Below are 12,952 nucleotides of genomic sequence, written 5' to 3'. Positions count from 1 at the left end.
GACCGGAGAGGAAGTTGTGGCTCACTCGGCCTGGCTTCTGCGGTTTACCAGCTTGACCGTGGGCCTGCACAGCAGGGGATGTGGGTTCTATTCTGGGACAGGAACTCGCCAGGTCACCTCAACCAAGGCCCTGTGCCTCCCTTTGCACGCTTATAGTGCAGGGAGCTCTGCGGAGGCCAAGCAGGGGCGTTTGGAAGCCACTGGGGTGAGGTTATTTTGGTCATCCCACGTTGGCCAGTTAACAGGGTGGGGCAGCACCTGGAGGCCATAAAGAAAAGTGTGGGAGAGCCAGTGAGAAGGAGCCCAGGTGACTGGGGCCTGAAAGTGAGCCAGGGACAGGGCAGAGAGGGCAGATCTGGGGAGCAGGGAGACTGGCCAGGTGCAAGACGTCCCCTGGGAGCGACTGCCAGAGGCCGGGGGCAGGAACCTGCTGGGCAAGACCAGTGAGTCAGAGCAGACTGGGTCAGTCAGGATCAGGGGAGAGCTGCCCCATGCCAGGGAGACTGGAGGAGTCCGGGGAGGGAGCAGAAGGTGGCTCCTGGGAGAAGGCAGGAGAGCAGCACGAGGGGTTTGGTGGCTGGCGTTCCCGAGCCGGAGCCAGGCCTGCAGAGAGCTGAAGGCCGGAGGAGCGACAAAGGGAGATGTCAGCTGGCCCTGGGCCGGAGAGCGCGGAAGGCAGAGGAGCAGCAAAGAAGCTCCCCTGCTGATGGGAGCTGGCCAGGAGGACCCATGTGAGGGCTGGGGGAGCGAGGGGCGCGCCCCTGGTACAAACGATCTCCCAGGAGCCAGGCTTGGGGGAGCAGGGGAAGGGCTGTGTCCTGGTTGGAAGGGCTGGGGCAGCTGTCACGGCATGAGGACAGGAGAGGACTGACAGAGTCCGGGTGTGGGCAAAGGTGATTGGTATGTGGGGCAGCAAGGGACGAGCTGTCTTGAGTTGTAATGACTGCGCCCGCTGGACTGAGCAATGGACAGTGTGTCAGACTTTCGTTAGGTGCTCTCTGGACTGGGTCGTAATACAGCAGGCCCAAGGACGGGGAGTGTGGAGATAGGAAAGCCTGAAGTGAAGTAATGGGGTCACCTGAGAGGGGAAATTGAGGCAGGCGGGCGTGTCACGCTGCGGCCTGCCGCGGGAGGGCGCTCCCAGGGGAGCATTCTGACAGCTAGTGTAAGAATCCTCCAAGCCAAGGGGAAGGCGGGCAGCGGGTATTGATGCAGCATAGGGAATCACGGCATTGCCAAGGGCGTGGTCCCGGCAGGGCGGCCAGCGAAGGCCTCCCATGGCTGCGTTGGGCTGGAGTTGTGCACCAGGCAGCTGAGTGCAGGAGGAGGGGTCAGGAGCTGGGCCAGGCCCTGCCTGAGGCAGTGATGTCAGCCTGGCTGTGGGGGGAGGGGAGGGGAAACCATGGGTTAGCAATTTTGCCTCTTGCTAGCAGCTGGCTGGCACATAGCAAAGGTAACCCCCAAGGGGGAGATTTCCAAAGAGGAAATGCCATTGCAGGGGAGTGCACGGCTGCAGGACGAGGAGGAAAGGGGCACATTCCTGAGATGCCTGCACCAGCGCTTCTGCTGTCACACACAGCACTCGCACACACAGATCTCACAATGGCTCTTTAACACACGCACAGTTCTCATGCATACACATCTCTCACAGAGCTCTCACATGGCTCTTACACACACATTCACACATGCAGCTCTCATGCTCACAGAGCTCACACATGGATCTCACACACTCAAAGCAGTCACACACACATCTCACACATGGATCTAACGCACTTGGATCTCAGGCTCACATGCAGATCTCACTCACTGCACTCACCACATGACTTACACACACACATTAACCACACAACACACCGATTTCACACTCAGTACTCCCACACACACATGTGCTCTCTCTCTCTCTCTCTCTCACACACACACACACACACATGGAGCTTACACACCACAGATCCTACCCCACACACACAGGTCTAGGACACTTATAGCATTCATCACACATACACATAGCTCTCACACATGTGGATCTTACACACTCAGTGCTCACTGTCCCCCCCCCCGCCACAACTGTCACATGTGGATCTTACACACACACAACTCACACACCTAGTGCTAACCAAATACAGACAGCTCTCTCACATGCCCTGATCTCACTCAGCACCCCTCATGCACATGCCTGGTTCTCACACGTATACAGCACTCACCACACCCCCACCTCTCACACCCCCAGATCTTACACTGACACCCGGTGCTCGTCACATAGAGTGCGCATCCACACCCAAGTCTCTCTTGCACACAGCTCACACAGGTGGTTTGGATCCCTGGTTCATGCACAAGTTCTCACACAAACGGTTCTCGACTATGCACCCAGAGACAAAGGACTGGGTCAAGCCAATCCGGAGCCCTAGGGATGCACTCACATGACCCTGCCCCTGTCCCTGCCCCTGCCCCTCCATGGGGTATCATTGGCAGGAGCTGCCCATCCACCCAAAAGCTGTATGCAGGGCTTGCCAGCAAGGACTCCCTGCATACAGAGCCCTTGTCTGAGGAACTGTTGTTAGGTTTCAGAGTTAACTGCCTGATGAAATGCATGGGGCAGTGCCCCATCAGAGCTATTGCTGAGGCTCTCTGCAGACTCAGGCAGATGTCCCTGCATCAGCGACCCCCCCCACCTCATGTTTTCATGGCTTTGTTCACAGCCATGAGGGCTAGAGCCGTATTGTTTTTCAGTGAAAGCGAAGGTTCTGTGTGATCTGGGACTCCAGGCGCTGGGCCCGAGGCACGGCTCTGTTGTGCTTAGGTGCCTCTTCCTCACTCTGAGTTCTCCTATCTTCAGCTCCCAGCCACTGGCTCCTCTTCTACCTTGGCCTGCCAGATGAAAGAGCCCTTGGAAGCATCAGACCCCTTCTCCCCTGCAGGTACCAGCATCCTCTGAGCTTAAACCTGCTGCCAGGGGCTGCTAAGGTACAGTGACCTGCCCCTGCCATTCGCATGCCAGAGCCAAGTGCTGTTTGTAAGAGAGGCAAGTCGCAATCTCCTTTCATCCCCCAACAAGCCGCATTGGCCTTCAACTAGGGAGCAGGTTTGCTTGGCTGGTGGTGTGAAAAATACCAAGGCGGCAGATGTGAACCTGGCATCCTAAACCCTGTGGCAGGGGTTGGCTGCCCAGCACTCCCCTAGGGTGCCATGCCCTGATGTCCAAGTACTGCCAAGGAACTGTAGTTTTTCTTTAAGGGGACAGCATGTGCAATTAGGGGAATGACCTGGCGCCAAGCCACAGGCGCCACTCAGCAGGGGCAGATGTGTGGTGGGTTCTGGCAGGACCGGGGCAGGCCCTGTCTAGAGAGGAGCAAGCACTGTGCTAACCTCTGGTCCAAGCCCTCCTATGCATGCAGGAAGGTGAGGGGCCAACCAGTGTACAGTGCTGCAGCCTTTAAGAGCAACTGCTGCTCCTGGGTGTGGGCTGGAGGGTTTCTATCCTGCTTTCATCCTGTGGAACTGGCTGATGGAGTTAGGCACCAAGGAAGGGAATTTCTCTGGCATGCACCCCAGACCTCCCTGGGGCAGTGAGGAATTTGTGATGCACACAGACCTTGTGTGTTTGCTGGGAAAGTCAAACACCTTCACAAGACAAGTGCTGAGCTCAGTCATGCAGACAGGGGAAGGCTGGCCTGGCCTAGTGGGTAGGACACAGCCTGGGACCCTTGCACTGTCTTCTGGGCTCTGACCTTAGGCAAGTCACTCCGCTTCCACATACCTCAGTTCTCTTGTCTGTGAAATGGGGATACCAATGCTGCTAACCAAATACAGACAGCTCTCTCACACACCGTGATCTCACACACAGCCAATGCTGCTGCCTGCCTTTGCCTATTTCTCCAGGATCTGCCGCTGTGCTAGTGAAATACAGTGGGCAGCTTACCCTGTTTCTCTCGAGCACAGGGATTTTCTATGCGGGTGAGAATTAACCAACTACGCTCCCAGTGGCCCCGCAGAGCCATGCTCACATGCTGCGCTTCCTCTGGGACCTAGAATCTGTGTGATCACGCAGCAAGTGCAGCGGCTGGCGGGGAGCTAGACCAGCGGAAGAGAGGGAAAATTTTGTACTCAGAGCTCTGCAAACCTAAATTGTGCTGGCACCTGAGAAGTGCAAAGTGAAACTGACCAGCCAGGCGTGACTGTCCCAGCAGAGAGCAGCCAGCAGGGAAAGGAGCTGCAGAAGCCAGGATGAGGGATGAGCCTGCTGTGTTCTATAAAACTCCGTCACCTTTACTAATCACAGGTGTTCCCGGGACAGAGAGAATCCGCTGCCTGGGGGAGAGCCAGCAGTTCAGGAGGAGCCCAAGTCCATTTTAACGACTTGCTGGCCCGCACTTAGCAATCCTGCCGGGATCTGTTCTGAAACAAGAAAATGAAACTTTCTTCCACTTGGGTGCCATTGTAAACACCCCTGCGCAGCACCAGCCAGTGCTGATTTACCCACTCGGCCTGCTCTGGCATGCGTGTCCTCCTCGGCCTTTACCCACGTGGCTAAATGCAGAAGCTGTGAGACTGGGTGGTCTGTGGTGAGGACCCAGCATTCACACTAGGTACTCTGGCCAGATCCACACTGCGAATTTCTGCTGGCGCTCTGTCGGTCAGGGCTGTGATGAGGTGCCAGCTGCACCTAGGGCAGAGACAACTCTACTGGCTGCACTTCTACCAACAGAGAGGCTGGTTTGACTATCCCAGTGCACAACGCACAACCTCCATCCTTGGAGGTTTTTAAGGCCCGGCTTGACAAAGCCCTGGCTGGGATGATTTAGTTGGGGTTGGTCCTGCTTTGAGCAGGGGGTTGGACTAGATACCTCCTGAGGTCCCTTCCAACCCTGATATTCTATGATTCTAACACAGCTTTGCTGGTCTAGTATACTGGTATCGCTAGCCTGGTAAAGAGCTCCCAGACATCGCCTCTGTCTCTGTACAGAACCTAGCACAATAGGACCCTGATTTTGGTTGCAGCCTCTGAGCACTGTAATAATAAAGTGGAAGGCTAGGACAGAACAGTGTGTGACCCTGTTCTCTTGGGTTGGATATGCATCTTTGAACTGCTGGACAAGTGACCTTAAAATAAAAAATGTTCCTTGTTTGTGAGATAAGGCCAGCTCTTTTAAACCCTGCGATTCCGATCTTGACAGCGTCCCCTTTTGAAACCCTTTGCCGGCTGTTTCTTAACAGCGTGCAGTATTGTTAGAACACGTCTCGGCTCCAGAGATAAGAACCCTTTCTTACAGGCAGCCTGTGCGTCCTCCCGACCGAGCGCCCCCTTCTCATCCGGCCCTCGCAGGATCCATTTGTTGTATGGAGCGGAGTTTAGGAGACTGTTAAAACCAGGTTTAGGGGGATTTTGCTGGGAGCCAGACCTCTCGGCAGAGGTCAGGACCGCTGTGTCTCGGGGCTGTTGGCGTGGCTTGCTGCAGCCAGCTCTGGGATTTCATTCCCACTTTCCCCAGCCTTGCAGGGGGATGGTGGCATTACTGACCAAGTCCCTGGGGATCTGATTTATAGATGGCGGAGGTTCTGCGCTGGGGCAGGCTAGCTTCCTGATCGGTATCCAGATACCACTCAGCCTCACCTGGTCCCCTAGTGGCGCTGAGGCCTTCTTTTTAACCGTCCCACCAACACTCTCAGCCCAAAACATGACTGTAACTGTAACCCACATTTAAACAGGCTGGGCCTGAATCTCCTCTCGCTGCAGCATAACCCACATCACTGGAGATACCCACTAGTGTCAGTGACAGGAGACTGCTGCTTTCCAAGGACTTTATAGGTCCAGGGCTGTGGGGAACATCCTAGTGGAGGCTAGGCGCACAGCTCCTCCTGATCTGAAAGCTGAGGCCTCTGCCACTTCAGCAATTGGTAGAAGAATCTCCAGTAACGGCCAGCAGTAGAGGGCCTATGACATACAGATGAGCTGTAGGACACAGACACACCAAGTAGGTCTTTACAACAGGAAGGAAAGAATCTCGAGCAAACTGCTCTCCCAGAGCGTTAGCCAGGGACAGGCTGCCATGGGCATTTCGCCCTGGGGAAGATCAAACAAGGGGGTTGCAGAGAGGAAGAAAGAGAGAGAGAGAAATGAATGCTGGATGGAGGGGGTGGTCTGTCCTACCCCAGGCTGCAGACCTCATGATCAGTACAGCAGCCCTGTGGCTGCACTCTCCCACCCCCATGGAGAAAAAGACTGGGGGAGCTTCTCCCCCACTGCTGAGGCATGTGGGGCTTTCAGAGATTTCCTCTTCGAGGGCCACAGACCTTCAAGGGGCTTCTGAGATCTCCCCCTTTCTGTGCTCCAGTTCTGCTGCAAGCAGGAGGTGGCATGAGCGCAGTGCTGTGTCCGTGGCTGTAGTCAGAGACCTCCTCGAGGGTGAGACCAGGAGCTTCCACCTAGCAGGGCTGTAGCAAGACACCCAAACCAGGCCTGCTCATTCACAGGGGGCTGCCGCAGGCAGGGCCGGCTCTAGGTTTTTTGCCGCCCCAAGCAAAAAAATGTTTGGCTGCCCCCCACCCCAGCCCAGGTCTACCCCCCACAGCCCTCTGCCGCCCCAGCCCTGGGCTCTCCCCCCACCCACACCCCCCTGCCGCCCCAGCCCTGGGCTCTCCCCTCCCACCCGCACCCCTTGCTGCCCCAACTCTGGGCTCCCCCTTTCCCCCCCACCAGTGCCCCCCCCACAAACACACCCTGCCGCCCCAGCCCTGGGCTCTCCCCTGCCAACTGCACCCTCCTTCCGCACCAGCCCTGGGTTACTGGTAACTCGCTCCCAGGGCGGGTCATTCAGCAGGAATTTTAGATGTGCACAGAACACAGACAGGATTGGTTCCCATATGGTTACAGAACTGCAATAAAGTGGAACAATTTTCAGCTTGTGTGATTGGAGGATATCTGGATGCATATTATAAGACTGTCCTCCATAAATGAGGAAAAGTTGAGGTGCCTTTATTATTCTTTTGGTCCACTTTTTCTTTCTATGGGGAATTTGCCAATGCAATATCACTGTCTTCCTTTTAAACAAATAAAACTAAAAAAAAAAAAAAATGGCAATGGCTGTTGAAAATAGCAATTCCAGTCCTAATAACCACTGGGAAGCATTTCTTGCTCAATTTGATCCTACTTTTTCTACAGCAAGTTACAGTGGATCAGTATATTTGATTTGGGAGAAATGAAGTAACAGCTGCCCAAATTGAGCTTGAGCACTCCTGAATTTTGAGGTGTTCAAATCTGGAAGGCAGGTGCTAGACTCCCTTTCTGAATATTAGCTATATCTGGAAAGGAAAAGTCAATTTCTGCTTCCATGGCTCAGAAGTGGAAATCCTCCTACGTGCCTGGTACTGTATCTAAAGCTGCCCAGGTCCAGAGCCTCCCCTCCCTTACTTTTCATTTTAAATTCTAGTGGGATCCACGTACCTCCCTTGCTAGGCTCCAGATAGAGAGGGGCACTGTCCATTTAGTCCACCCAATTCTTTCTTTGGGGGCTGCAAGGTGAGGTCACACCAGTATCCCTAATCCAGGCTGGGGATGCCTGGGGCAAAGCCTTCTACTCCTTGGGCATACTTGTTCCCCATTCTAGCAGTGAGCTCTCCATTCACAGCAAGCTGCAGCATGGCTCAGCTACCTCATTCCCTCCCCCTCCCTTTCCTGTTGACAGCGGCCAAGGGAATGCTGGGAAATGTAGTTCTTTTCCTGCTCCAGGGCTGGCTCTATAGGCAGGGAACTAACCAAGGAACTACAGCTCCCAGGGCCCCCTGTTGGTTCTCAGCTCCCATGCTGGCTCTCTGCCGGCTGCCGCCCCTACAAATGGGCTGCCCCAAGCACCTGCTTGCTTTGCTGGTGCCTAGAGCTGCCCCTGGCCGCAGGGCCAGATGAAGAAAAGTCCCTCCCAGGCACGCCCCAGGGAGACTGCAGGCAGATCACCAGTAGCTGTTGCATGTGGCCTGTTGACTATGTCCTGAGGGGAGGGTCGTGGCCAAGCGCAGGGAACCTGGGCCGTGTTGCTGGGTGTTATCATTCTCCTCTGCTGGGACTGTCTCTGTTCACAATCCAACACCTTGCTATCTGGGTACCAGCATATACATCTTTCATCTAAGGATCTCGGTATTCTTTACAGACGTGAGTTGCTGCTGTTAAGCAGCCCACCACCCCCACAGTGTTCTTAGAGCCATAGGACAGATGGGTTGAAACTGAGCCGTGCAGAGATTTGCCCAAGGTGGCAGAGTTGTGAATAGAAAGGACCCAGAAATCCTGACTCCCAGGCGCCCTTCTCTCATCACTAGACAATGTTACAGTGTTAGCTCCTGTTCCCAGAAGCTGGATTCTCTCATGCAATTGTTTACAGCCGTGCAAAGTGGCTGTAGAATTACCACGGACCCAGTGGCATTTCACGCCCACATTGCACGGCTGTGAATGACTGCACAAGGGGCAGGGGAGCCGTGAACGTGGCCCCCCATTCTTTAGGAAGTGGTTTGATTCAAGGAAAACCCACCAACTCTCCCCCACCCCCGCCCCAGGCTAAACACATCCTCCTGTTGGCAGAGGAATCAACTCCACGGCGTGTTTTACCCAGAGATCTCGCAGCACTGCAGGAGGCCGCAGGAGGATCGTCACCCCATTTTACAGATGGGGAACCTGAGACACAGCTTTGCCCAAGGTCACACAGTGAGTCACAGAGCCATTCTGGCCTCCTTGATGCCCACAAAGCCCCATGCCAGCTGGTGCAACGTGCAGCTGCTAAGATAAGTGCCTTGCCTTTCATACAGCCTGCGCCAACCCCTCTTTGCATCTTTATGCTGGCTCCTTCTCTTGTGCTGCACCCCGTTCCAGCTTCCTGTCTTTGTCTTACAGGCCCTTCATAGCTGTGTTGTCCTTCCTTACGTGTCCTCATTTCTTTCCACATCATCCCCTCCGCTCTGCCAGTGACACTTGCTCCTCTGCACCCTTTCCTCTCTGCCACTTGGCACACCCTTCCTGCAGTGCCCACGTAGCCACTGCCCTCTGTGCATTCAGACCCATGCCTCAAGTCCCATAGCCACTGGGATGCCTACAAGGAACTAGCCATCAAAGCTTGGGGAGGTGGAGGCAGTGCTGGAGGACTGCGTATAATTCTAATATAAATTAAAAACCAACGGAGCTGTCAAGCATTGAGGGGTCTCGCCCAGTATTATTTCTTACAGATGGTCAAAAAAATTTCCATTAGAACATTTCTCCCCTTCTCCCCTGAAAATGTTTGTGGACAAAAAATCTGGTTTCATCAACAACAAAAAATCAGATTTTTGTTTAAAAAAAAGCAGCAGCAACACACATTTTTTTCTTCCGGTTTCAGTTGCCACCCCCACCCCTCCCACCCCCCGGCCTCCAAAGTCAGCTTTGGGAGTGGCGGGGGGACAAAAACCCAAATAATTTTGACAAATGTGAAAATAGTTTCATTTACATCACAAATTTTCATGTAGAAAAAAGATTCCCAGAGGGCTGCATTATGTATATTCTGGTAGTATCTAGAATCAGGGCCCAGGAGGAACACGCAATAAGACAGTCCCTGCCCCAAAGAGATCAATCAAAACAGCCGAGACAGACAAAGCATAGGCGGGAAAAGAACTTGCCCAGGGTCACACAGCAGGAAGAGAAGCCAGGTCTCCTGATGCCAGTCCAGAGCACTATTCTGTCTGCTGGGCGACCTTCCCTTTCTTTATTGTACCCTTCCCCTTACCCTTTCAAGCTCTTCAGGGCATGGGCCATGCATTCCTTCATGTTTGTACAGCACCGAGCACGCTGTGGACATGACTGTAATACAATTAATAAGAGCCAGGCGTACAGCCCACTTATCCCATCTACTGGTTCCTCTCTCCTCTGGGCCGTGCTTCCCCACGCTCATCGTCACTCATATGCATCTTTCAATATGGTCTCAGGGCCCTAACTTAGGTCTTGATCCCATCATGCTGGGCACAAAATGTGAATAGAAAGAGCCAGTCCCTGCCCCTAAGAGACGGGGTAGACACAGGCTGGGAGAAAGAATGGATTATCCCCATTTTACGGACGGGGCAAGGATGCCAGGAGTAGCTGTAAGCACACATTGAAGCCAAGGAGATTACTCCCATGTTTCAAGTGATGCCCGTGTGTAAATGGTTTGCTGAACTGAAGCCGGACATTCAGCCTCATTCAGTTCCCAGTGAGCACCACAATAAGAGGCCAATTTTTCCTAAGAGGCATCAAATCTGTCCCTAAGTGTCCCAGTAGAAACTGCTGTAGAAGTGTCCCAGTAGAAACTTTGGGAAATCCAGCTCTGATTTCAGAGCTGAGCTCTGGAAAATCCAGCCGCACATGCCAATCTGGCCCAAAGGACTTACATGCACCAGAAAGTTTTATTACTATAACAAACTCCAACTAATGTGGCCACAATTAGACTGGTATACAGGTGAGCGATTCCTGTATGAACCACACTGGTATAAGGCCCCTTATATGGGTAAAACTGGGTCCACCCCGGGGGCTTTTACTAGTCTTATTATTGAGGTAACAACTCACACCCACCTCTGACATTGTTATAGCAGTAAAACGTTGTGAGCCAACGAGGCCAGAATGACTTGCCCAGGGTTACACAGGCAGTGTGTGTCAGAGCCAAGAATCAAAGACAGATCTCCTGAGTCCTAGTCCAGTGCTTTGACCACCCAGTCCCTGTCACACACACAATCACTCACACATCCTACCTATCTCACACACACAGCCCGTCTCTCTCTCTCTCTCTCTCACACACACACACACACACAGAGTCCCTCTCTCTCACGCACACACAACCCGTCACACACTCACATACACACCACGCATCACTCCACACACACAGCCCGTCTCTCTCTCTCGCTCACGCACACACCACCCATTACTCACACATACACACACAGCCCATGTCAATCATATACACACACAAACCCCGCCCCGTCACACACACACCCAGCCGGTCCCTCTCTCACACACACACGCTTGCTCCCCCCGCGCTCTCTCCCCGGGCCGGCTCCCGGCGCTGGGCTCGGCACCGCCCCCTGCTGTCCCGGCCTCGGCCGGCGGTGGGCGGCGCTGGAGGCGGGCTGTTCCCTAGCCAGCCCGGCTCTAGCGGCCAGTCGGCCGAGGGAGCGCTGGGGTGCGGAGTTGCCGAGCCGGGCCGTGCCGTGCCGCCTGGGCCCGCGGGATGATGCGTTGACTGACAGCCTGCGCCGGGATCGCGGCTGTGCAGTCGGCGGGGCCTTGCTGGGGCCTCCCGAGGAAGATGAACTACCTGGTGAGTGCCTGGGCCGGCCGGAGCCCCCCGCTTTGCAGCCGGGGGGAGCAGACCGGAGCCCGGCTGGAGCTGGCTCTGGGGTCGGTGGCAGGGGGTTCCTGGAGTGGGGAGCTGGGCCTCTCTGCCCGCCCGCCGGGCCCATCCCCGCCGCCTCCCGGCGCCACCAGAGCGTCCGCGGCGGCCCGAGGGGTGTCGTTCCTGGGGGCGCTCCACGGAGCCGGGCGGCTGGAGCTCGGTCCGGGGACGCCGTCCGGCGGTGGCGGATTCCCAGCCCCGCCCGCCCCAGGGAGCCGGACCCAGCTGGCAGGGACGTGCCCGGGCCTGGGAGTTGCCGGGCGCCGCCCCCTGCGCCCCCAGCGGAGACAATGCGGAGCCCTCCCGGCGCTGGGAAGCCCGAGGCCGCGGCGAGTTTCCTGCTCCCGGCTCACCCGCTGGCCGGGGTCCCCAGGCTGCGTCCGGGGAGCCGAGCGCCCCGTGCCCGCGGGGCCGGCCGGGCTGTGCCGCCGGGGTTAGGCGCATGTCCCCTGCCCGCTGCGATCCGGGACCTTCCCGGCTCTGCTCTGCCGGCCCGGGATCATGCCCCTCTCGACGTGGCACAAACCGTTCCGCGTGGCTCCTGGGGATCCTGATCTGGCCCCGGGCCGCGCCCCTGGTGAAGCCAGGGACCAGGGCGGGCGCCTGGGTGGCAGCCATCTATAGCTGGTACTAGCCCGGGCGTGCGGGTGGCTGGGTTTTTTCTCGGGAGCTCTGAGGGGCAGGGCTGCGGTGTAGTTGTCACAGCTACGGACAGTGGCTGGTTTCTGTGCCCGGGTCAGGATCTGACCCAGCAGCCCCGGGGGGATGGGGGACAGTGTTTCCAAGGTGTGGAGCAATGCCTTTGTCCTTTGAAGGAGATCTGAAACAGAAACCAGTGGCTAAATCCCCTGGGTCAGGCTGTTGAGCGCCCTGTGGCTGCTCAGGGACCTCCCTGTAACGAGTTTGTTGGGTCTTAGGCCAGTTCCTGGAGGGCCTGGCATGGCCTGCTATAGAGCCCACCAGCGCTCTTGGCGCTCCCTTTGCTGGCAGGAGAGGCCGTGGCGGTGAGCTCCTCTCCGCCCAGTGTCAGGGCAGGCACGCTGGAGTTACCTGTTGCTGTGCGCTAGGATCCTCTGAGCTGGCTACCGTGGCAGCAGTGGGTGCAGGCTTGCCTGGCGCTGCCCCTGCCCTAGGGGTGTGCATGGGAAGGGAAGCCCCAGGGCTATCTGCACAACATTGCAGTTCTCTCCTGTGGATGTGGGTTTACAGCCTGAGTGCCTGTCCCAGGGGAAGGTGACCTGGCTGTGACATGGGCAATTAGTTGGGCTAAGCTGGGAGGCTAGAGGGCGTATTTCCCACATAGGATCCGCTCCCCCAGCAGCAGCATGGATCATTGCCCTGCCCCAGGCTAACATCGGCACCTAGCACTTGCCAGCCCAGGATCTCAAAGCTCTTAACGAGGTGATGGCCGCCATCTTGGCTGACAGGTCAGGGCTCGATCTGGTCACCTCCAGGGCTAACTGCAGGAGGTGGCCCATGGCACGTGTTCGCCTGTGACCCTCGGTACCTTCGTCTCCCCCATAGGGAGGGTCAGGGTCGGCACCCTGGTTTACAGATTGGGAACTGGGGCTCTGAGAGGAAGT

The 12,952-nt window shown here is 56.2% G+C and overlaps 1 protein-coding gene across 1 annotated transcript in view; it reads left to right on the top strand.

Annotated features, from left to right (window-relative positions):
• The first annotated feature begins 11,266 nt into the window (after positions 1–11,266).
• BCAR1 (BCAR1 scaffold protein, Cas family member) overlaps positions 11,267–12,952 on the top strand; it is a 39,924-nt gene continuing 38,238 nt past the window's right edge. The window contains exon 1 of the mRNA XM_065416548.1: positions 11,267–11,294. Within this exon, the coding sequence (XP_065272620.1) occupies positions 11,283–11,294 (12 nt within the window). The 5' untranslated portion in view covers positions 11,267–11,282. The remainder of the gene's footprint in view (positions 11,295–12,952) is intronic.

The sequence above is a fragment of the Emys orbicularis genome, chromosome 14, assembly GCF_028017835.1.
Source record: "Emys orbicularis isolate rEmyOrb1 chromosome 14, rEmyOrb1.hap1, whole genome shotgun sequence".
Classification (NCBI taxonomy): Eukaryota; Metazoa; Chordata; order Testudines; family Emydidae; genus Emys; species Emys orbicularis.
The sequence above is the reverse complement of the archived record's forward strand: the minus strand, read 5'-3'. Positions and strand labels throughout refer to the sequence as shown.